General features: G+C 37.4%; 1 protein-coding gene across 1 annotated transcript; it reads left to right on the top strand.

Annotated features, from left to right (window-relative positions):
• The first annotated feature begins 551 nt into the window (after nucleotides 1-551).
• Nucleotides 552-23,023, top strand: LOC109104250 (beta-secretase 2-like). The gene is made up of 9 exons (XM_042770908.1): nucleotides 552-1,103; nucleotides 14,382-14,470; nucleotides 14,913-15,129; nucleotides 15,815-15,946; nucleotides 17,686-17,820; nucleotides 18,185-18,286; nucleotides 18,414-18,563; nucleotides 19,891-20,059; nucleotides 20,873-23,023. The coding sequence occupies exons 1-9, from the start codon at nucleotides 828-830 to the stop codon at nucleotides 21,112-21,114; spliced, it is 1,512 nt and encodes a 503-aa protein (XP_042626842.1). The 5' UTR covers nucleotides 552-827; the 3' UTR covers nucleotides 21,115-23,023.
• Nucleotides 23,024-23,754: the final 731 nt, after the last annotated feature.

The raw sequence follows: 23,754 nt of genomic DNA on the forward strand, positions 1-23,754 counted from the left end.
GTTAACAGGGTGTCTTACCAAAGTAACTATTAATTATGGACTTTATGCATGAATTTCAAGGGAAACAGTGCACACCTGGAGATGATAGATAGATAGATAGATAGATAGATAGATAGATAGATAGATAGATAGATAGATAGATATTTTACTTAAAAGTATATTTTTACTTAATTAAAACTACACTGCCTTGAAAGCATTTGTAATTATTTTGGAAAATGCAAATAGTTATCATCTAATTCAATTCAATTAAAAAGCGCTTTTCACAATACACATTGTTTCAAAATGTTTAAAAAAAAAAAAAAAAAAAAAACATGTAATAAATATGTTGCTTAGTTTAGTTAGAATAGGCTACTTATTCACAGCCAGATTAAACATTACTCTAATAAGATTTGTTTTCCCTATGCATTGCAGATTGACTCTCAAAACATACAGAACTCCCTTCTTAGACGGCATTTTAAGCGTCACCGTCGCGTTCTGGTAGCGTTCTTAGCCTACAGCCGCCCAAAACTGCTGTCTAGCAGCGGCAGTACACAAGCTTTTGAGACACAACCCAGTGGTATTTCCCTCTCTCCCGTGCCTCTGGCCCCAGTAAACGCTGGAATGTTTGGATATGCTCGTCATATCCGTCATATGCTCTTTCAGGAAGTTATCGATTGAACATTACACACATAGCTTATTATATCCTTGCAGCATCTGTCTGGTTCACATACTCTCTGCCGAATATTATTCCCATAACTAATAATGAGAATGGAACTATCACTGACAGAGTTCTGCACTTTGAAGCGAAGCTGAGTGTTGTCCGTCTGGTCAACGTGAAGTTTGGCGAGATGCACCTCTACGGGCTTCTGCTACTTTCCCTTTCCTTTTGGACGTCCCATTCAGTGTTTAAAATACCTTTAAAAATGTTTGCGGGGAAGTTCAACGCGTCTGTGCAGCTGGACCTCAGGCCTTTGCGAAAGAATGCAAGCGCAGTGGAGAGTGGACTTTCCCTGGCTTCGGATCCAGCTGGGATTGTTAACTTTCTGGACATGATCAATAATTTAAAAGGAGACTCTGGTAGGGGATATTACATGCAGATGGCCATTGGGACTCCGGGACAAACGGTATGCCATTTTTCAACATTTTGATAACCTCTCAAAATATTTAAATATTTATCTTGAAAATAATTTTCAATTATTTCATTTTTTTCTTGGTATGAAGTGACATGTTTTATAACGGGAAATTTATTCATTTTGCAACTGTCTGTAATGTTACATCGGAACTTTTAAATATTTAAACTAGATTATGCATTATTATACAGTGGCCTTAAAAGTATCTGAACATTTAAGTCAAATGAAAGTCGTTGTATTAGATAACCAAAACATCCGTCAAATCAGCCATTAGGCTTTTTATTTTAAAGAGACAGAACAAGTACTTAAAAAATAGGCCTATTAATAATAAGTTGTTTCACAACAACGAGTGTGCTAACTTTTCTTACTCTGCAAGAATACTTGTGCGAATTTGAGAGGATCTGATCACTAATAACCTCTCACACGTCCATTGAAATGACTTTGGGAGAGTCAAGTTACAAGAGTTATTATAATTTTGAGAAAATTTGATATTTAATATAATGAAATTACATCAAGACATTTGTGTGATTTAAGTATCCACATACATCTGTACTGGTTCAACACTTTTCATCTGGTTTGCCCTCCACAGTCTTGTTTAAAACTCAGCTGATTTCTGATCAGGTGTTAAACATCAGAACAGATGGGTACTGTAGAATAAGGCTGATCTCAAAGCAGTGTTTCAATTTTTAAAAGCATATAAGTTCAAGAAGCATGTGATGTGAAAGTCTCTATGAGACGCCTTGGGCGCAGGATGGAGACCAAAGAGCCCTTGATCTTTGTGCTGAGAATATGTAATAGCCAACTCACATGGGTTCACATGACAGTGGGCCCCTCGATGAGAGCAGCTGACTCAGATTAGGGCCTGAAGCAGACTCGTGTGTGCACTTCTCTGTACAGCCTTTATGGTTAGTTGGTATTGCTGTTATCAATTTCTCTTTCTTATCAAAAACCCTGCAAAACTCCAAGTGTTTAATTAATATTAGATGTGTTTAAAAACTGTGTATGTGGACATGGCAGAATAGTTGAGGTGAATCTTATAATCTATTGATCAGACAGTACTGTCTGTCTCGCACAGCCTCATTTATTTTCACAGAATAATTAAATGTGGAGTCTAACCTGACTAGTATCCATATTGTGTAACATGGGTGAAAATAATTTAACTTGTAATCATTCAGTGCACTTGATTTTTTTATTAAATGAAACTGTGAAATATCAAATCTGGCCACAATTTGGTTAATAATTTGTAGGGCTGTGCCCGAAGCAAATACCTTACTCAGAAAAGCACTGATAATGGCTTCAAAGTTAATAAGGAAACCTATAAAATAAAACAATAGGGAAAATATTCAGCCTACACAGTCACTCCTTGTGTTTGCTGGATAGCAGATGAGCCAGGGATAGCACAATATTAGTGATGCAACTGACAGATTGCTGTAGACGCCTCATCTCTTCTTTTTTTACTTCTAGTTGTAATACAAAATAAACATGAATGAACATCAGAAGGTATTTTGAAAGAGACAGTCAACTTATTTTGTATGAGTTAGCATATTTCTATTCAAAACTATGAATGGTACAGAGTTACATTTAAAACAGTTTCTCATCTATTTCGAATAACTTCCGTTTTTAAGCCTAGCCCACTTCCAGTTTTAGCAGAATGTAGATACAAATTATTTTGAGATTGATACAGATTATGATTCATAATAACTTTTATAAATATGATATATAATATATACACATTAAGTTAACTGGGCTGACACTAATGTAACTGGACTGACAATTGCAAGAATCTGAACAACTGAAAATTAGCCAAGATATATATATATTAGCTGAAGAGAAAAGTTTTTAAATGTATTTATAATTATTATTATTTCAAGGTAAAATGGTGTTTTTAAAATATCACAAATGATTAATTCATAAATAACATTTACACTCTTAGGAGTTGCACAACATGACATTTTACAGCCCAAACTAACAAATAAACCTTGTCTGTGTGTTGGTTGCACTACATGACTTTGATTTGGTGCACAAAAGTTTTTCAAATATTAAAAATCAAAGCAGTCAAGCAGTTTTGTTAAAATATTTTTAAAGAAATAATATGCCATTCGTTTTCTTTTCAAGAATTTCATTCTTTTAATAAGGCTTTTTATTTCATCATGTTGTCAAGACAGCTGGATCACCTTGACTTTTTTTCCAAAAACATTAAAATGGTTTTTGATTCAGCTTTGTTGAAATCTCTAATGCTAAAAATGAAGGGTTCAACCAAAGCTAACATCACTATCTAAATTCTTTTTTTAAGTTGATGCATACATTTTTCATTGTCAGGTAGAAGCATTTTAAACTGCTGCTATAGGCCTAACTGTTATTGCATTCCTCTCTCTGTATAGCTAAATCAAGCTTGAATGTAAGTGATCATAATTCGTCACGTGTCGTGTCTCTCTGGAAATATTATAATGAAATCTGTAGTGTCATTGAACATCATGTTTATTCTCTCATCTCATCACAATTGAATGAGTAAGGTGAACTGCGAGAGGCCAGGATCTTCCCGCATCCTCTGCGAATATGTAATTTTAGGGTACTCTTGTGTTAATTGAAGCGCTCTCTCTAAACGAGCCACTAATTGCGGAATCTGTCGCATGTGCGGAGGCGTCGGACTGGAGTGACTCACATCTGCTAATTGGTACAAACAGGTAGCAGATGCGTTCCCAGTGACAGAGCGCGTGCCAATTAGCTAAGCCACCTCGATAGGGGTGATTAGAGCCGCTTCACCAGTAGAGGAGCCATGGGAGCGCAGTGAGGAGGAGTATACAGGCCCGGGAGAAGCAAGCAGGGAAGGCGCCAGATTCCCAGCACCAAAAAGAGTATGCGTGTGCCAGGGCCTTGTCGCGGACAGACTTAATGTTTAATGCCAGTAGTCATGACTGTAGCATGGCTAGATTTTTCATGCCAGACAGGAAGTGACAGGAACATTGCCAAAGTGAGGAAAGTAGTCTATTTACACCAGTGTAATTAGAACATTTAGTGCAGCATATCATCTGCTGCTAAATTCAAATCTGCATTGGCGTTTTGGCTGGTGCTGAGCCAGACACAGAAGCGTTTTTGCAGTGATGCACATTATAACCAATCACCATGGCCGGACTTAACATTGAGCTTGAGTGGGCTGCAGCCCATGGGCCCCACCTTGAAGGGGACCCTGCCTTTGTCAATTTACGTTTGTTTGATTTGTTCATAATATGCCAGTCAGAATTCAGAAATTATTAGCTGCATTTCCACTGCAAACGCAAGATCTAAATGGGCCAGCCGGGGCTACAGCTTACAACTACGACCTTCGAGGCCACAATCAAACAGCATAAACTGGTATTTATGATTATTTCAAAAGGACACACGTATTGAATCTTGTCTGCACCGATTGGTTTGTTATCACATGGCTACTTTAAACAGCTCCATTATCAGCTCCACCCCAAAATGAACATTTTGTCATTAATCATTTACCCCCATGTCGTTCCAAACCCGTAAAAGCTTCGTTCATCTTCAGAACACAATTTAATATATTTTGGATGAAAACTGGGAGGCTTGTGACTGTCCAGCAGACTGCCAAGTAAAATAAACTGTCAAGGTCCAGAAAAGTATGAAAAGCATCGTCAGAATACTCCATCTGCCATCAGTGGTTCAACCATAACGTTAAGAAGCGTCGACAATACTTTTTGTACGCGAATAAAAAAAATTAAATAACGACTTTATTCAACAATTTGTCTCCTCTGTGTCACTCCACATCAGCATAGCACCATTTTGGAGAATCTGAGCTGTACACAGGCAATGTATGCTCTTCTTTGTCAGCTGCGCCACAAGGATACATTTTTTACGTATATTAACGCTTTGTTTAGAAAGAAAACAGTGCATCAGTGCAGTGCGGCTGACACAGAAACGTGTAAGCTGCCTGCGTACTGCTCGGATTCTCCGAAATGGTGCTACGCTGATGTGGAGTGACACAGAAGAGACAAATTGTTGAATAAAGTCGTTATTTTTGTTTTATTCGTGTACAAAAAGTATTCTTGTCCCTTCATAACATTACGGTTGAACCACTGATGGGAGATGGACTATTCTGATGATGCTTTTCTTACTTTTCTGGACCTTGACAGTGTATTTTTTTTTCTTGAATATCTGAATGATTGCAAATGTACAATAAACAACAACTTACAGAGTAACTTTAAGATACAAAATTCTATTTTGCTCCGTCAGAAAGAAAATAGAACAAACAGCAGAACCGCTGCGTCTCTGAACAACAGTGTTTTGTTCTTCAGCATTACACAAACCAGCAAATGATTCAATGAGGCTATAAGTACAGTCGTTTGCAAAGTTAAATGAATCAGCTTTTTAAGTGAATCGGTTGATTCAACTCACTCATTAAGACACTTGCTGCCACCTACTGGCAGTTGTAGTTTCATATTTAAAAAAAAATAGCTTATTTTCATTTTTGCAATCATTTAATATTTCTACATTAAAATGTTATATTTAACATATTAACATTTATGCACAGTCCATCTATGAATTTTTTTGATAGTGATTTCATTTGATTGTTAATAGCCAGCATGTATTTTAATTCTATTGAATTTATTGATTATATAAGAACCTGACATAGGAGGACACAGATGTGACAATAAGTTTTATAATACTTATAAAACGTTGTTGTTTTTTTTGTTTGTTTTTTTGCTTTAAGTTATTTCAGGGTTTTGATCTCTCAACTGAGAGAACACCTCCTGTTTATTATATTATAATGAATAATGAATATTTAATATTACATTTAAACGTTGTCTATAGCCTAGACGTTGCATTTTAATTGTAATATTTATGAACTTCAAAGCATATGTTTGTGTATTTTGTGTTACTCCATAATGATGTTCTATTTGAGGGCATTTGTAGTGTAGGTATAGGGCTCAAACATAACCCCAAGCCCAGGGGCCCCCGCCCCCCTTCACCCCAAAAACCCAACCTCCAATAACACACACAATCAAAATAAGCATATTAATGAAAAGAACAATTAGAGGCGTTCAGATGAGTCATCGCTGAAACGCCGGTGTTTTGTGCAGTGCATACACTCTCTGACTAAATTGTGCTCTCTGGTGAATTCTTTCTGATCAGAAACAACAAAGTTGACGTTAAATACCGAGTCAGTCGTATTAAAAAACTTTCATAGTATTACACCCATATATTAAATTGACGTTAAATACCGAGTCAGTCGTATTAAAATATTTTCATGGCATGACACCCATATCTGGTAGGCTAGTATAAGACTTTTTTTTTTTTTTTTTTTTTTTCTTTTTTTTTTTTTTTTTTTTTTGCGTAGTTAATAGATAACATTAGTCTACTTTGCCTATCTCCCGTTATAAACAACTAACATGATCCATAAAGGTGCAAAATGCATTTACTTACATTGGAGAATTGAGATATTTATTGATTTAACACGTTTGGGAATATTTTGAGTAAAAAAGGAAAAAAATAAATAAAACATAAGCCTACATCAGTACAGCGCTATCGTGGCTGCTGTGTGTCGAGAGCATTTTTACATTGCTTCAAAAATAATAACTAATAACAATGAAATTTTGCATGGTGATTGAGTAACCACAAACAGTTTATTTTGAAGACCGTGATTGTACCCGGGTGAGAAACAATGGTTGTACAGTACTTTGTGCTGTTTGTCTGAGCATTTGTGCTTAATAATCGTCTTGAGTTAAAGCTGGCAAGGAATGAGGAATTATACACAATAACTAGTTTCTGATCAAGTTTCTGCTTATTGGGAAATGTCTCTAAACACAATAAGAAGATTATTCCTCTTGAATTTCTTTTGCACCCTGCAAAAACAAGGTATATGCTTGCAATAACATACTATTCATTCTGTTTCCACAATACTTTACAAAGCAAACATGTTATTGCTGCTGCTTGTTCATCTAATCAGTTTACTTATTAATGTGAATAACCATGATTTGTAATTAACCCTTGTTAAAAAGATGTGTGATTAAATGTATTAAATGTACACTTGTAATATAATTTTAATCTTAAAAATATATTTTTAAAAAACTGTATAAGCCACTTAAAGGTTTAACACACTTAAGTACACTTTTACACTTTCACAAAGTCAAATTAAAAGTTTACTTTAAAGTACAGTTTAAATCATTAGGCTTTAATAAGCTTTTGTTGTCCTAAGTGTGCTTATTTTGATGTGTTGACTAACATACTAAAGCAGATGTATAGTACTTTATTATAATTTAACTGTAGTGTGGTATTTGATGTTACATTTAAAGTTAATGTAGTCTATTTTAAATGTCTTAACTTGCAACTTCCTCATTACAAATGTATTACAGATATATTCAAATACATGACATACAAATTTGAATAGAGAAGACCATACAATATGTTTTAGTTTACCATAAATGCTTGTCAGTACTTTTGGCAGTACACGTTATCCATATTTCAAAGACAATAACATAATCTAACATACTAGGCCACTTAATTGAGTCAGAATAAATAAACAAATAAAAATAAAATAAATCAACTAATTGCATTTAGTATAAATTTAGACTATAAGAAATTACATAAGGGTTCCGAAAACATTACATTCAGTATATTAAGAACAGTATTTCCATAAGTACTCTTTTTAAAAATATACTAAAATATACTTCAAGGATAATAAATAACCTGTATAAATAGCCGATCATTATCATTGTGCATTATACATGTGGATAGTGTGCAAATTTCCTATATGCATAACTGGAAATGGGTACTGTATCCCACAATGCATTGTGCTTGACTTGACCTTACACACCCCTGTAATCATGAACAAACCAGTAATATAAACCATAGATATTTGTTATGATTTTGGAGAGTTGTATTTTTTATAGATATTTTATGCAAAGTAAGAATAAAAACGTCAAATAACTATTATTTCTAAGCATTTCCAGATAATTGGACACCAGTGTCTAAAATGTATTTATTTATATAAATTCTAAACACCACAGACAAAAAGGAATTCAACTTCAAACAGCTGGGGCCTTTCTCAGTTTTTCTCCTCCTTACAACAGATGTAAAAATCATTACTTAATAACAACTCAGGATTTTCCATAATGTTTAATTCAGACACACCATTAAAATGCATTCCTGAGTTTAAGAGTTTAAGTGTTTTTAAATGAAGCTGTTACGATCGGTGCAGTGGAGCAGATCTGTGAGTATATAATAATGGCGTTAACGATGAGGAATGCCCATAATGGCCTCTTTGGCAACTGGGTGAGATGGCACAGCTCTGTTATCTCATTAGTTCCCCCTCGTTGAACCAGCGCTCCAACAACATTATTCCAACTGTGTTTCAAACAGAAACATATGCGTGGAGAGGCTAAATTGGAGGGCTCTGTGCCAGCAGCATTCAATGGTATTTAGGTGGTTGACATAAAATAATAATATAAAAAAAAAGAAAAAAAAAAAAATAATAATATATATATATATAATTTAAAACAATACCATATAGTGGTTTGCACACACTTTTGGGCTCTGAAAATATGTCATTTTCAATTTGTATTTTACCCTAAGCTTTGTATAATTTAAACTTCATTATGGCACAACATGGTTCATACATCCCACACTCATTTATAATCTAATTTACTAAAATCAAGCATTTGATTATTTGTTTGTATTTAAAATAATCTAATAATGGTTTGTAAGATTCTTTTTTTCTTCTTCTTTGTTGCTTAGATAGAAGAAAATATATAATTATTATTATTATTAATTTCATACATATAAAATAAAAATACACATACATTTCTAAAAAAATAAAAAAACACAAAAACACTAAACAACATCAAACATCATATTCATTCATATTTATTTATTTATTTAGGATTATCAATTAAAAACTGAAAATTCAAAATCAAATGTAATTGCATGATATACTAATTAATCAAATGAATCATAATTGATTGTTTATATCAATATTTGCTGTGAAAAGATCTCAAATAATTCCAAGGTATTACATTATTGTGTCAGACTAGTAAAACTTTGTGACATATAAAAAGTGGTTTTAGAAGTGTATTGTTTGTTTTATTTCCGTATAATTTAACATACATTATATATCAAAAACTATGTGGAAACCCCCTTCTAATGAATGGGTTTGGTTTTTTACTGTGAGGTCAAATATTAATTCTACAACCTAAAATGACATTCTAGAGAACTGGGTGCTTTCAACTGTATTGCAGCAGCAGCAGCTTGGGAAGTCCTTTTCTGTTCCAGCATGACCATACCTCTGTGCACATGAGTCTGGAAGAACCTGACTGGCCTGCAAAAAAGCATTGTTCCTGAGCCCTATTTAATACATTCAGGATGAATTGGAATGGGAGCAAATCACAGCATGTTCCAACATCTAATGAAATACCTTCCCAGAAGGGTATAAGCCATTATTGCAGACCTGCCAACCTGTACACATTTTGTGTAGCAGTTATGCATTTTGACCTTAAAGTACACTGGTACGATTTGTCGCTCTAAACTATGCAAAAACCTGGTTACGCTTCTGTCCATGCACAGTACTCAAATCAAGCAACAGCAAAAGAAGAACAGTTCGACCAATCAGAGCACTGGGTTCATTCCCCAAATAGCAAGTGGGGAGGATTGACAAATGCGTAAGGCCTATCATTAAAAAGAGACAGCAAACTGACAGCAACACAAAATCCCGCTGTATCCCCCCTCCACTTCCTTTTGTGATCCGATGTGGCTTCTTATCACAGAATGAGGCAGAAAATCTGTTCTGTTCTGAAAAAAAAAGGCTCGATTAGCAATTCGATGTCGATTAGCAATGGACTATAAATGCACAGTACATACTTACTATGAAAATACCCGTTATGGCTTGTTCAACAGAAAAACAATACATTGTCGCAGTCGAGTGTTTATTGTCTTTGTTTTATCATTCAAAAATTTTTATCTTCTTTTTATTCAGTTACAGTGACAGCTGGATGTCTTTGTACATATAAGGGATTTCTTGGAACATCAGGAGCTCTATTATTTCTGTGATGCATATGTTGATTTTCTGTGTGAGGGCGCCCTCTGGCATCCAGTATGAATGAAACAGACATTACATGTGTTTATAGCACTAAATATTGGCCAATCCATAAAAATAATACTTTTCTCAAAATAAATTTGTAGACATATGATAATCCTTGTTTTTCTACAATGTACAGAAGTGTACTGGAGTTTTAATGAAAGTGTACTTAAAAAAAAAAATAGCATTTTAAATTGCAAATCGCAAAAAAAAAAAAAAAAAAAAATACTCAGATGTGACAAGCCATCAGAACTGAACCAAACTGAAAACTGTGGTTAAAAATGTCGCCTGTTACTGTCATAACCCTTGGTTCCCTGAGAACGGGAACAAGACATTGCAAAGCATTTACAGTGGGAACTCCTCCCCTTCACCGAAATCCTGAAACTTTATAGGATAATGCCAGTTCAATAAACTGGCCAATTGTTGCTAATCTATGCAAATCGCATTCAAATACTGACAAGCCTGCGGGCAGTGTAAAATGCGTCGAGAGCAACAATTGCCTGAGAACATAAGACTGAACGCTGCAGAACTGATCAAGCAGCGGGCACGCCGAGCAATGGCTTGTTCCTGCTCTCAGGGAACTGAGGTTACTAAGTAACCGGAAACATTCCCTTTCAAGCATTCTCTCTTCATTGCAAAGCATTACATTGCACAGTGGGAACGTTATACAATCTTGCCATGAAAGTGGTGAAGATCAGCCCAAACTAAAGGCTACTAAAGACCACACCAAACATGGGATAGAACAATACACAATTTCCAACCAATAGTAACGCTGTTAGGGAAGCCTGCAGCTGATAGGCAGAGCTAGACCAATGAACATTTTAACTCTGGAATACCAAATTAGGACATCTGGCAAGAATAAATGAGCGGCTGCACTGAATACAGGGCAGACACAACAACCATAGCAAGGTAGCGCTGTGCAAAGTAACAAAGAACATATAAAAATATACACAGTGTCATCAGCTATACGGGGTAACAAACTGTGCCCCAATTGCATGCATAACAATAAGATGAGTAAGAAAGATAAGTGAGGTTAGTGATTGAAAGAACTTGAGATGGCAAGGACCGCACATCCAACTTTTAAAACCTAGAGAAAGTATTCTGTGAAGACCAGTCAGCTGCATGGCATATATCCCGAATAGACCAGGCCCATGAAGAGGCGAAAGCCCTTGTCGTATGGGCTCTGATGTTGAGAGAGCATTCCTGTCCCTGGCTCGCATAAGCTGACACTATAGCATTCACTATCAAGTGAGAAAGCCTCTGCTTAGATACTGTTTGCCCTTAGAACAGTCACTGAAGCACACAAAGAGCTGGTCATACTGTCGAATGATGGCAGAGCGATCAATATAAATCCTTAAGGCCCTAACTGGGCAAACAGCACTCCGAGCCTCTGTGTTACACAAAGTTGACGGCTCGAAAGACAAAACGGGCAAATAAATGACCTGCACTTTAAAGGGGGTGGAGAGAGATTTAGGCAAATAGCCCGGTCTGGGCTGGAGAGTAACACTGCAGTCTCCAGGTCCGAAACGACCATCAAGAGCGCATGCAAATCTCCTATGTGCTTAGCTGAAGCAAAGGCGAGAAGCAGAGCAGTTTTGAGGGAAAGCTCCCTCATATCAATAGATTCCAAGGGTTTGAACAGGGGAAGAGAGAGAGCTTTTAGAACCATCGCTAGGTCCCACAGCGGCACCGAAGGTGGCCGTGGGGGATGTAATCTCCTTGCTTCCCTGAGAGATCTGACCACCAGCGTGTTCTTCCCGATTGTTTGGCCATCAACCAGGGAGTGAAACGAAGCAATAGTGGCCACATAGGCTACACCTTTAGTGTCAACGGTAGACTCCCTTTGTCCAGCCTGTGCTGCAGAAAACGTAGAACATCCGACACGGGGCAACTCACTGGGTCAATGTCTCTATCACAGCACCATTTCACAAACACTTACCATTTAAGTGTGTCCAGACGCCTAGTAGAATGTGCACAAGACTCAGTGAGCATGTCAACCACATGGGGAGGCAGGGCACTTAGCTCCTCTAGGACCCCTGAAGCAGCCACACATGTAGGCTCCACAGCTCCAGGCTGGGGTGCCATATCGAGCCATTCGTTTGAGACAGCAGCTCCCTCCTGAATGGGATTTCAGCAAGTGAGGGCCACCAGTATCTAAAACCAGCCTGATAGGAAGCACTGAGTACTGGGGTATGCCATGCCCTCGAAAGCAAACCTCAGGAAGCATCTGTGGTACGGTGCTATCTGAATATAAAAGTATGCATCTTTCAGATCTACAGATGCAAAACAGTCCCGGCATGGATTTGTGCCAGGATCTGCTTCAGTGTCGTCATCTAGAACATGCACTTAGATGGGTCTCAAGTCCAGAATCGGACAGAGTCCGACAGAATCTCTCTTGGGTACCACAAAATAGCAAGCAGGCTGTGAACTTCCTGTCTCAAAACAGGGGCATTTCGAGGCAGTGTCAGAGACAGAACCATGCCATTGAAACTGGGTGGTCTGCGTCTGAACTGTAGAGAATACCCGCACTTTATTATGTCCAGCACTGTTTCAATGCTTGGAATAGCTGTCCATGCATCTAGGAACTGACATAGTGGCCAATGATCTTGAATGCTACTGGAACATGTGTCAGAGCATAAGATGACTTGTTGCCTTCACACGCTTTTGAGCCTCAGAGAAACACTCGACCACTGATTCCACAATGTCACCAAAGAGGCAGGAGCGTCTTACAGCCAGAGTCCTTCAGGTCAGCTAGGGTTAACCATAGGTGCCTATGAAGGACCACCATAAAGCCTATGGATCAACCAATGGCCTGCGCTTAGTTGCCATCAGCGTGAAGTCCATTGCCGTACACAAGTCTTTCAGTGCTTCAGTGGTGACATTGCCTCTGTCCATGGATTGCAGGAGCTTGGCTTGGAATACCTGCAGCAATGCCATAACATGTAGAAGAAGGGCATAAATGCGTGGGCTTCCGCCCCATCCACATGGGAGAAGAGAGACTGGAGCCCTCTTCCTCATTAGCGCAAAAGAAGATGAAGTCCACAAGGGCAGGAGGTGGGTGAAAACACTCGTCGGAAAAAAGGACTGGTGGAAAGGGGCATTGGCCGAGGACAACGGCACGGGGTCAAGTTGTGACCTTTGTCCTGAGGAAAAGGAAAGCCCACCAGTGACACACAGATGGCAGTGGGCCTCATCCCCATCAGGCCACGAGCAATATCCTTCCAAGCTCGTAAGACACAATGGCAGGTCCAAGCAGTGGACATAGTCCGAGTCAATAAAGGCAGCCTCAGCGTGGCCTAGGTAGACAACGCAGTGCTCATGGGTGTTCGGCCCATGCAGATCCTACAGAAAGTAGCCATCAAATGCTGAAGAGATGATCATTTATTCTGTTGCATCTTCAACGATGGAAGCAGCATGAAGGAGAAGATTCTGAGGCAATTGCAGTATTTGCCGCATTTTATACTGCCCACAGGCTTGTCAGTATTTGCATGTGATTTACATAGATTAGCGACAGTGGGCCAGTTTATTAAACTGGCGTTGTCCTATAAGGTTTCAGGATTTCAGAGAAGGGGAGGAATTCCCATTGCGAATGCTCCGCAATGTAGAGTGAATGCTTGAAAGGGAACCAAGTTATATATAGATCCGTGGGCTAACTGTATTGTTGCATACTGTGCAGACCTGCTAACCTTTGGAAAATATTTAACATACTCAAAAAACAAAACAAAAATTTCCAAGGTTGGCAGGTCGGTTATTTCTGTTGATAACCTCTGTAACACTTATATGCTGAGGGGTGTGACGTAACAATCCTTACATGGCGATAACTCCATCCACAGGAATTACATTGCTAATGCGTAACCAACAATGTATCTGCAGTCCAAATAATTTAGACAATTTTACTGCTCAACAGGTTTTAATTTAAAAAAAAAGAAGAAGAAAAAGGAGCTGGACATTTCTGCTTTGCCCCCTAGACTGCCATTAAAAGTACATTACTGTAAATGTGTGTGTTTGTGTGTGTGTTTTGTAGCTGAGGAATGTTTTTTTTTCTTTCTGTGTTAATCAACATTGTCACAGATGATCATAAGCTGTATTTAATGCAGTATCCCTCTGAAACTATTTCCAACTAATGCATAAAATATTACCCATAAATTAGTGGTACATGTTAATACATACGATAATGTCATCATTGTCTTCTGTCATTGCAGTTGAACATCCTGGTTGATACTGGAAGCAGCAACTTTGCTGTAGCTGCAGAAGCACATCCCTACATCATACACTACTTTAACAGAGCACTGTAAGATCACATCCCTACATCACACACTACTTTAACGGAGCACTGTGTAATCAAATCCTTACATCACACACTACTTTAACAGAGCACTGTTAGAGCACATCCCTGCATCATACACTACTTTATCAGAGGACGGGTAAGATCACATCCCTACCACATACTACAGTATAGTTTAGTTACATCATACATGCTGTAACAAGGAATTGAAAGATAAAATCCTTAAATCCCACCACTATAACAGAGCATTGTAAGATCACAGCCCTTCATCACATTCTACTACAACAGAGCACTGTAACCTTACCACTACATCACATTCTTTTATAACAGAGCATCCAGACAAAACTTCTACATTTATTATATTCTAGTCTTTTAATGTGTCAGTGAGTGATGTTTGTAAGTTCAGCAGTGCATCAGTGATGAATCAATGTCATGATGATTTGCTCAGTTCCAGTACATATCAGAGCTCTGGGAGTGGAGTTGCAGTAAAATACACACAGGGAGAATGGGAGGGGGAACTGGGAACTGATCGGATCACCATTCCTCAAGGGCCCAGTGGTACCATCACCATCAACATAGCTGCAATCATCTCCTCAGAAGGCTTCTTTCTGCCTGGAATCAACTGGCAGGGAATTCTTGGACTTGCATATCCTTTACTGGCTCGGGTAAGTCACATGAAGATGTGTTACATAGATGTTTTATTGAGAAAAGGTGTGTTTTTATAGAGATGGGTGCTACTGTTTGATTTAGCTCAGCTATGGTTGTCATGTGTTAAATTATGGTGTCACAAAGGTGTGGCTCAGATCTTTAAACATCAGTGGTATATTTGCTATTATCTCCAAATGTCAATGTACATTTGCCATTTTTAAGAGCCATGTTTCAGAAAGTAATGGATAATAATTGTAAATATTTTGTTTTGTTAAATTGCTTGACAAAGAAAGCACCAAAAAGTACCAGGATAGTAAAAATGTTTTGGACATGTAAAGGTGCGTTGATATTCTTTGAAGGACCATGTACCATTGTAAATGATTATGGTAATCATTGGGTGTCATGGTTTATTTCTAATATATTACTGTATTATAGTATGAAACTTTTATTTTTATATTTATTCTTTTAGGGACTTTTTTAACATTTATGGGAGCATATTTTTCCTTACCATCTGTTCCTTGTCTTATTTTATTTCCTGTTTATTTTATTTTTTTTATTTTATTTCTCAATGAATTCTAAATACTCAATAAAAAAAATATTGATTTGTACTGTTTAGGCGTTGGTATTATATTTTTTGAGAATAAGTATTTAAAAATTTGTTTTAGTTTCCTTAGGATGAATTTTGTATTTTTCTTCTTTCAGCCTGGCCCATCAGTGGAGCCCTTTTTCAACTCTGTTGTGAGACAGACCAGCATTCCAGATGTGTTTTCTCTCCAGATGTGTGGAGCAGGAGTCTCTGCCAGCACTACAGCTGACCCGGCGGGCGGCAGTCTGGTGTGTACCAAACCAGAAGTAGTTTTGCACCAAACTACAAAAATATACAATCCAAATAAGTTAAAAATTAATCCAACTAACTGCTATAGTGTGTACAACAATTTGATCATGTTAAAATGAAAATTATTAATTTATTATATACAGGACCTCAGACATAAGTAAGCAATATTTTTTTCTATATATTTATTGCTCGTAATTGTAGGATCTGTTTCAGTTCTTAAAATGTATTTAAAAAGAAAGCTCTGGTTAGACAAAGTTCATATAAGCGGTTATTGTCCATAATTTGAATCAAAGTGGCCAGACTTTGGTCCCATAGTCTACAAAATCTGTGACCCTGATCAAAATTAGCCCCCGGTGAAACATTTGAGACTGGGATCTCATGTCATAAACGGGTAAACTGGAGTTTAATCGTATGAGTTGGTGGCGTAGGTAGCATTCAGGCTCTCTGCTTTCATAAATCAGATCAGTTAACACCTCTCAAGGACAGATGCGATTGGGTTTCTCAGCACTACGAAACATAATAGCTCAGTGCATCTCTGCGTCTCACACCTCTGCTGCCTCCTATAGGACAGCGTGTCTCGTTAGTGAGAAGCTAATTAAGCTGAAGAGAGCTCCCTGCTGCTGGCACATTCTGTTAGCAATACAGGAGCGCTGGAAGAAGAGGTGGCCATGTGTCCCGCAGAGAGAAGCAGATGGGAAGCACGGTGGGGAGGGGTGTGTCCTGTGTCCACTGCTGAACAACGTCCAAAGTCTTTTAGAAATATTTGACTAGCCTCCTAATTGGATGCTATTTGCAGAAGTCAAAGTGCCAGATCTGAGTCCATTTTATTGTTTTATTATCTTTGTTTTGGATGAATTTTGAGAGTGTTTTTGTTTTTGTTGTGTTTTTTTTTTTTTTTTTTTTTTTTTGCTTTATCTGATATTCTTAAATATAAGCATATCAGCCATAGTGTTGTTAGTTACAAAAGAGAACCTGCTAATTCAGATTACACCAGTTAAAACAGTTTTCCCTCTGTAAATTATTTCTTTAATAATATAATTAATAATAGATAATTCAATTTTTTTTTTTTTTTTTTTTATTTTTTTATACAGAGACAACTTTTACTGTCTTTTAGGAAGGCAGCAAGAAACTTAGATAAATGAACACTAAATACAAATAATAAATATAGAAAACACCTTAAATTTGTATAAAACAGTATTAAACATCAGCATTTAAGTAAATATAAAAAATAAATACATACATACATGCATACATACATACATAAATAAGGAGAAATCCTGTTCAGGGACTTTACCTAAGAGTGAAAGCTTTATTAAAGCAGGACACACACACACACAAAAAAAACCTGATATCTGGTCAGTTTTTAGATTTTGGGCTCATGTTTCCATACCTAGTGGAAAGAGAAATAAAAAAAAAAAAGTTTATTTATTTAGTTATTTTCTGGCTGTTATCCAAATATCGAAAAAATACTCTATGTAAAAAAAAAAAAAAAAAAAAAAAAAAAAAAAAACTTTAATGTGAAACAAAGTTTTGAGCTGGGCTTTATCCAATTTAGTTCTCTTTACTCAAAATGTATGCAAATGTGAGCAATTTGTTTTTTTTATTAGATAATACCTCAGTTGCATATTTAAGCATAACATTTCAGAAAACTTAATATTTTGTAAGATTTTTAGTATATACAAAGGAAAGATGATATGCGTCAGATTATATGCTTTGATGTCTTTGTGTTGTGTTTTAGATCATGGGAGGAGTTGAGCCAACCTTGTATCGGGGTTCAGTTTGGTACACACCAGTCCTAGAAGAATGGTACTATCAAGTGGAAGTCTTGAAGCTTGAAGTTGGAGCCCAAAATTTAAACCTAGACTGCAAAGAGGTATATGACACAGTTCAGCTGTGAAAGCATGCGCTTTTGCATTTATTTTGAATAAAGCCAATTCAAGTGAAAGTTTAGTCCATCCTTTTAGATAGTGATGGAGTTAAAAAAACACAATGGTTATCTGATTTTGTGAGGACATTAAAGAGTCGTGACTGGAATTGCTCTAAGGGTAAGCTGAAATTGTACCTTTAAAGGCTACAGGCGGAGCAACTCAAGCATTCAATAAGATATATGGCAGAGAATATCACTGCTAAGAATGTAGCAATTTTTTATGAAATCCTGAGAGAAGCAGAGCAGGTATTGCTTTTTGTCTGATGGAAGCCTTGACTGATCTTTCTTTCCCTTTGGTCGTTTCATTCAGTACAACTCAGATAAAGCCATTGTGGATAGTGGGACGACTTTACTGCGACTTCCTGGAATTGTGTTTAGTGCTGTGGTGGAGGCCATTATGCAAACATCACTGGTATGACCTTCCATTTTAGCAAATGACTTGCCTCACATACACAATCTTGTGCATGTTTAAGGGACTTCAAAATGACTCCTCAGTTACAATCAATTGCGTGCAACTCTGTTCTCTCCTGCTATGCTAGATCAAGGATTTCTCGGCTGGATTTTTTGATGGCACCAAGCTTGCATGTTGGATGAGAGGCGAATCACCATGGAGGCTTTTTCCAAAAATCTCAATCTACCTCAGAGCAATGAACACCAGCCAGTCCTTCCGCATCACCATTCTCCCACAGGTCAGGACTTTCCCTAAAGCCCAAAGTACACTTCATTTTGTATGCAAAGGTCTCCCATATAGTGCTCTTGACTCAAATTCCATCACCAGAATAGTATGTGTGTACTGTATGTAACCGCACTTTGCACGCACAGGTCGCACATGCGCATTGAATGTTCCACAAGGTGGCAACAACTGGCAGTAACCGCACTTTGCACGCACAGGTCGCACATGCGCATTGAATTGATTTTGCACTATTCAGTTGTTCTACAAGGTGGCAACATTGGCCCGGGCCGTTGTTTCACAGTAGAAAGCCATACTAAAGAGTTGGAACAACAACACAATACTGGAGACTTTAACAACAGACACCCAGATTGACGACTGCTTGTGTAAGAAGGTTATGAGGCAGACACAACTTTATTTTAAAAGAGTACAAAGATCATTTTATCAGTCTTAACTTCTGGAGAAGAAAAGCATAGACACTGGACAAAGAGGACTTTCTAGAGTGCATGTATAGGCTGCCTGTGTTTGTGCACGCTATCAAATGGAGTATTATGCCATTTGTTCGATTGTATGCATACAAAAAATAAATAAATAAAAAAAACTACATGTAAGTTTACTTTCGACTGTAGTGAAACATTGAACTGCCATAGTTTAGTTAGGTAGTAGTCTGTTGTTAACTTAAACCTAAAACTAATGAAAGATTTTTGTTAATTGATTTTTTTTTTTTTAAGGCAACATTTCTAATTTTCTGAAATAAAACTAGGAATTGAAATAAAAATAAATTAAACCTGCAGGCTTGATTTTAAGGTGCATCTTCATTGTCTCTGTTAGGATTTAAGAAATTGAAGTGAAGTGAAGTGAAGTGATGTGTGGCCAAGTATAGTGACCCATACTCGTGTTCTCTGCATTTAACCCATCCAAGTGCACATACACACCCAGGGCAGTAGGCAGCCATATTGCTGGGGCACCCAGGACCAGTTGGGGGTTCAGTGTCTTGCAGTCGTGGTATTGAGGGTGGAAGAGAGCGCTGTACATTCACTCCCCACCACCACCTACAATCCCTGCCGGTACTGAGGCTCAAACCTGCAACCTTTGAGTTACAAGTCCACCTTTCTAACCATTAGGACACGACTGCCCCCATAACAATTGTAGCTCTCTTTTGAACAGTTAAGACATTTTCACTATATTGCCCTCTATTGTACTGTACTGAACATGGGACCCTTTGGCTCTAAATTAATTATATACTTTGTGGTTTTTGTTGTGATGTTACATAATTTCTTAAAATGACCAGAAACCAGGATTGTACATTCTTGCTCCTCTGTTGACATCAAATTTTGTCTCCGCAGCTATACGTCCAGCCAGTCACCAGTATTGATGGCACATTGGACTGTTTCCGTTTCGGAATCTCCCATTCAGCAAACGGCTTAGTTATTGGAGCCACAGTAATGGAGGGCTTCTACGTCATCTTTGACCGTGCACAGAAGAGGGTGGGCTTTGCTGTTAGCACTTGTGCAGGTAGGTGGGTTCAGATGTGTGCAGATTAATATTTCAAATTCAAATCTAGAAATTGTTTCTGTTAGAAACAGTTACCCCTGTACCCCTGTAGTGTCTACATCAGGATATTGCAATGTGCAGTTAAAGATAGAGCTACCACAACACACATTATTAGTCTACTTAAATATACTTACTGTACAAAGTACACAAATCAAAGACCTCAGTAAGGTCTCAGTAAGTACATTAAATATACTATCAAAACATTAAACATCAAAACTTTAACATATACACTAACTAACAAGACATTAGACAATGTAATAAAATAACAAATGGCTTTAGTCATTTGAACTGCTACTGTAGAGCAATGGGGAAGCGTTATTTTACCTAAAATAGCCTGTCCCGTACAGACAGTAGGGCCCTTCGCACCGCTTTAGTTCCAGAACTAAATGTACAGTACTAAATTACTAGGACAATTTTGCACGAACTGTTTCCCATTACCATTTAAAGGGTTGCATTCGCACCCAGAGTGTGTACTAGGACGTGACGTAAACTGGTCAACAGCGATGTCATTTGTGTGCGGCTTTCAACAACGTTAACAACAGGAGGATGGAGGACGCTGACACTACTAGATTTTGATACCATACTTTAGAATGTAATGGAGAAGTTTACTGAAATAAAAATACTCTGAGAAAGTAGAGCTACTAGAGAAACATACATAAGTACAACAGAGAAAACCACCTGGCCAATGGCCCTCATGTAATTTGAGTCTATAGGATCTAAGGGCACCCATCTTTATGTTAACTTTTGTAAATACCTCTTCTGTCCTTCCAACAGAAAACGGTGATGTGCCATTTGCAGAGATCGCCGGGCCCTTCCTAGCTGAGGGCGCTACATCAGACTGTACCAGTGGCGTGTCTGTTAGGGAGCCGGTGATGTGGGTGATCGCGTTCGGATTGATGGGCATATGTGCCTTGGTTCTTATCGTACTCCTCATCTTGCTCATACTGCCTTGCCGACGATACAGAGATGGCGAGATTACAGATGAGTCCTCACTGGTGCGGCATCGCATCAAGTGACGTCAGGCGCCAATGGAAGATGAGGAGGCACCAACTCAGCAAAACAGGGCTGAAGGGAACTCAGAGCAGGTAACGGGGGTGAACACACCGCACTGAGCTCTGGTGCGATTTCTGCCAGATCACATTTATTCCTGTTTGTCTGGGTGGAAGATGTTGGAATTTGGACATTTGTGGACACTTGTAGACTGAAGTAGAAGAGGGTAAAACTACTGAAGAATGAAGGAATCATGATTATACATGTGATTAAAAAAAAAAAAAATCATAAATAAAACTGCCAAAATATGAGTATCAATATGATATTGAAATGGAGTATGCTGTTGATGGTATGCTGATGATGTATGCTGCTTTTTTTATTCTTAGTCTTCAATGTAATAGTGTTAATAAAACTACTGGAAATCAGCAATGGGCTCTCATGGGCCTAAATGAGGTTTATGGTTCAATGAAGTAAGTTTATTTACTGTTCTTATCTAGAGGCTAAGGCTTCGTTTTAGTTGTCCCTATTAGCAGTGCATTGAAAGGAATAATTCACACAAAAATGAAGTGTGTCATATTTCCTATGCAGTTCCAAACCTGTAAAATAAAAATGATTCACAGAGCATTATGCTGCTCTTGCTTATACAGTACAATGAAAGCACTGGGGACGGATGATATTGTATGGCTTCAGAAGACTTGACTGTATGAACTACAGTTACGATTTATTATTATTATTTTTCATGACGCAGTTTTCTGATGTGACCTGTATTCAGGAACTTCTGATAAAAACAAACAACGCACAATTAAATAATAAACCTGATTTCACATTTCACTGGGCAAAGGCTGCAGGAGAGTTCCTTGTTCCTTCCACTTAAAGTTCACTCAGACGGTCTGTATGACACATTTATAGCATACTGAGTGAATTCATTGGGCCTCATTCACTAAGTGTAAGTACAAGCAAATTTGTGCGTGAAAATTGCATACAAATTTCTTCAGGAACAAACGATTCACCAAAAAATATGAAGGTTCTCTGAATAACAATTCTGACATGTATGTACAGCTGGCTAATCAGAGGTCTGTAAACTGGGTTTGTATGAAAGGTGTTCATTGAGTTTGAACTGGTTTTGAGGACTGTGCACTCAGCATTGCTCAAGGATCTGGTGAGAGAGTGTCTGGAGAGAGCGGCCTATGTTTGATGAGTAAGGAAAGGCTGTAAAGGAAAGGGAGTGCGCAAGGCCCTTTTATGGAGATGCTTTGGGTGTGTTTTATGCAAACGACTAACTTCCTGCTCACAGCTGCTCATTTTGAATACTCTAAATTTACTAACATTAGAAAGAGGTTAAGAACAAATTTGTGTGCATATGCATGTGTTGTGAATTAAGTGGAAAGTTTTCCTGAGAAGTTCGAATGAGCATATAAATACGAACAAGCTATGCAATTATTAGTGAAAGAGACCTAATCTTTCACTCCTTTATGTTTGGTATCATTTTAAATGTGTCTGTGTGATTGGTACAATGATGTCTTTCTTATGAGATCAGATCATAATAATGAAGATTTTAAAAATTAGGGAAACTCTTCTCTGCTTTGAAGGCTGTGCCCTTCTTGTGTAATATCAACCTTTTGTTAAAAAATTACATTTTGCCTTAGATAAGGTTTGACCCCTCGGGTCATGGGATTTGTGTTGAGTTAAAATTTCAATTAGTTATTTATTTCATCAGATTGAAGATTTTTCTTGATTTTCAAATTCCTCTAGCCAAAACTCCTGCACATTTGCAGTTTGTCTTTGTAATCACAGGTATACATCTTTTACTCTTCGAGTTGTTTTTAATTTTTTTGTTTTATCTGTGTAATTGAGTTTGGGTTGATTTTTTTTATCTCTTAATTCTTTAATTCACATGTGTAGTCCTACCTGGTGAATAAATTTTTATAAACTTGATTTGTTCAGGAATCTTGATTAAATTGTTATTTCTAGTAGATTCTAAGGCTTTGCACACGAGATGGGTCATTCTAAACCCAGATAAATGGAATCCTGTGTTATCTTGCTTCATGTTTCACACTGCTCATACTCAGGGTTAACAGTTAATCATGGGTATTTACAATGTGACATGTGACTACATTCCTAAACCCTGGGTTAATGTCCTTATTTGCATATTTGTGGTATCAACCACCATGACTGGATAAATACAGCATGTGAACATTATAAATAATGCTTCTGTATCAATTCAAAATACCCATGATTTGAATTGAGAAGTAGCTACTTCATTTGGGACCTTCAAATTTCTTCTTCTTATCTAACTTAGCAAGTTTTATGTACATGACAAAGGAATTACTGTATAGTTATGAGTAGCACCACAGTGGATGGCCAAACTCATTAATGTATTAATAATGTATGATCAGACTGTTGGGTATGTGACGGTGTGTCTGACCACTGTCGAGTGTTTGGAATGAAATCTGCTTTTACAGTAGTATTTACTGCCTTAAGTGGGTACTCTATGTGGACTATACCCGTAGTATTGTATATAATATATTGCTTGGGATAAAGCATTGACAAAATAATTACTAATGTCAAGTTGTTAAAATTATTATTAAATAACTAACTGGATTGTATTTTCTAAAGAAAATGAGCATTACAAGTGGTTTTTAGTTCATTGCTAATTGCTTTCTATG

This window comes from Cyprinus carpio, chromosome A15 (assembly GCF_018340385.1).
Source record: "Cyprinus carpio isolate SPL01 chromosome A15, ASM1834038v1, whole genome shotgun sequence".
Lineage (NCBI taxonomy): Eukaryota > Metazoa > Chordata > Actinopteri > Cypriniformes > Cyprinidae > Cyprinus > Cyprinus carpio.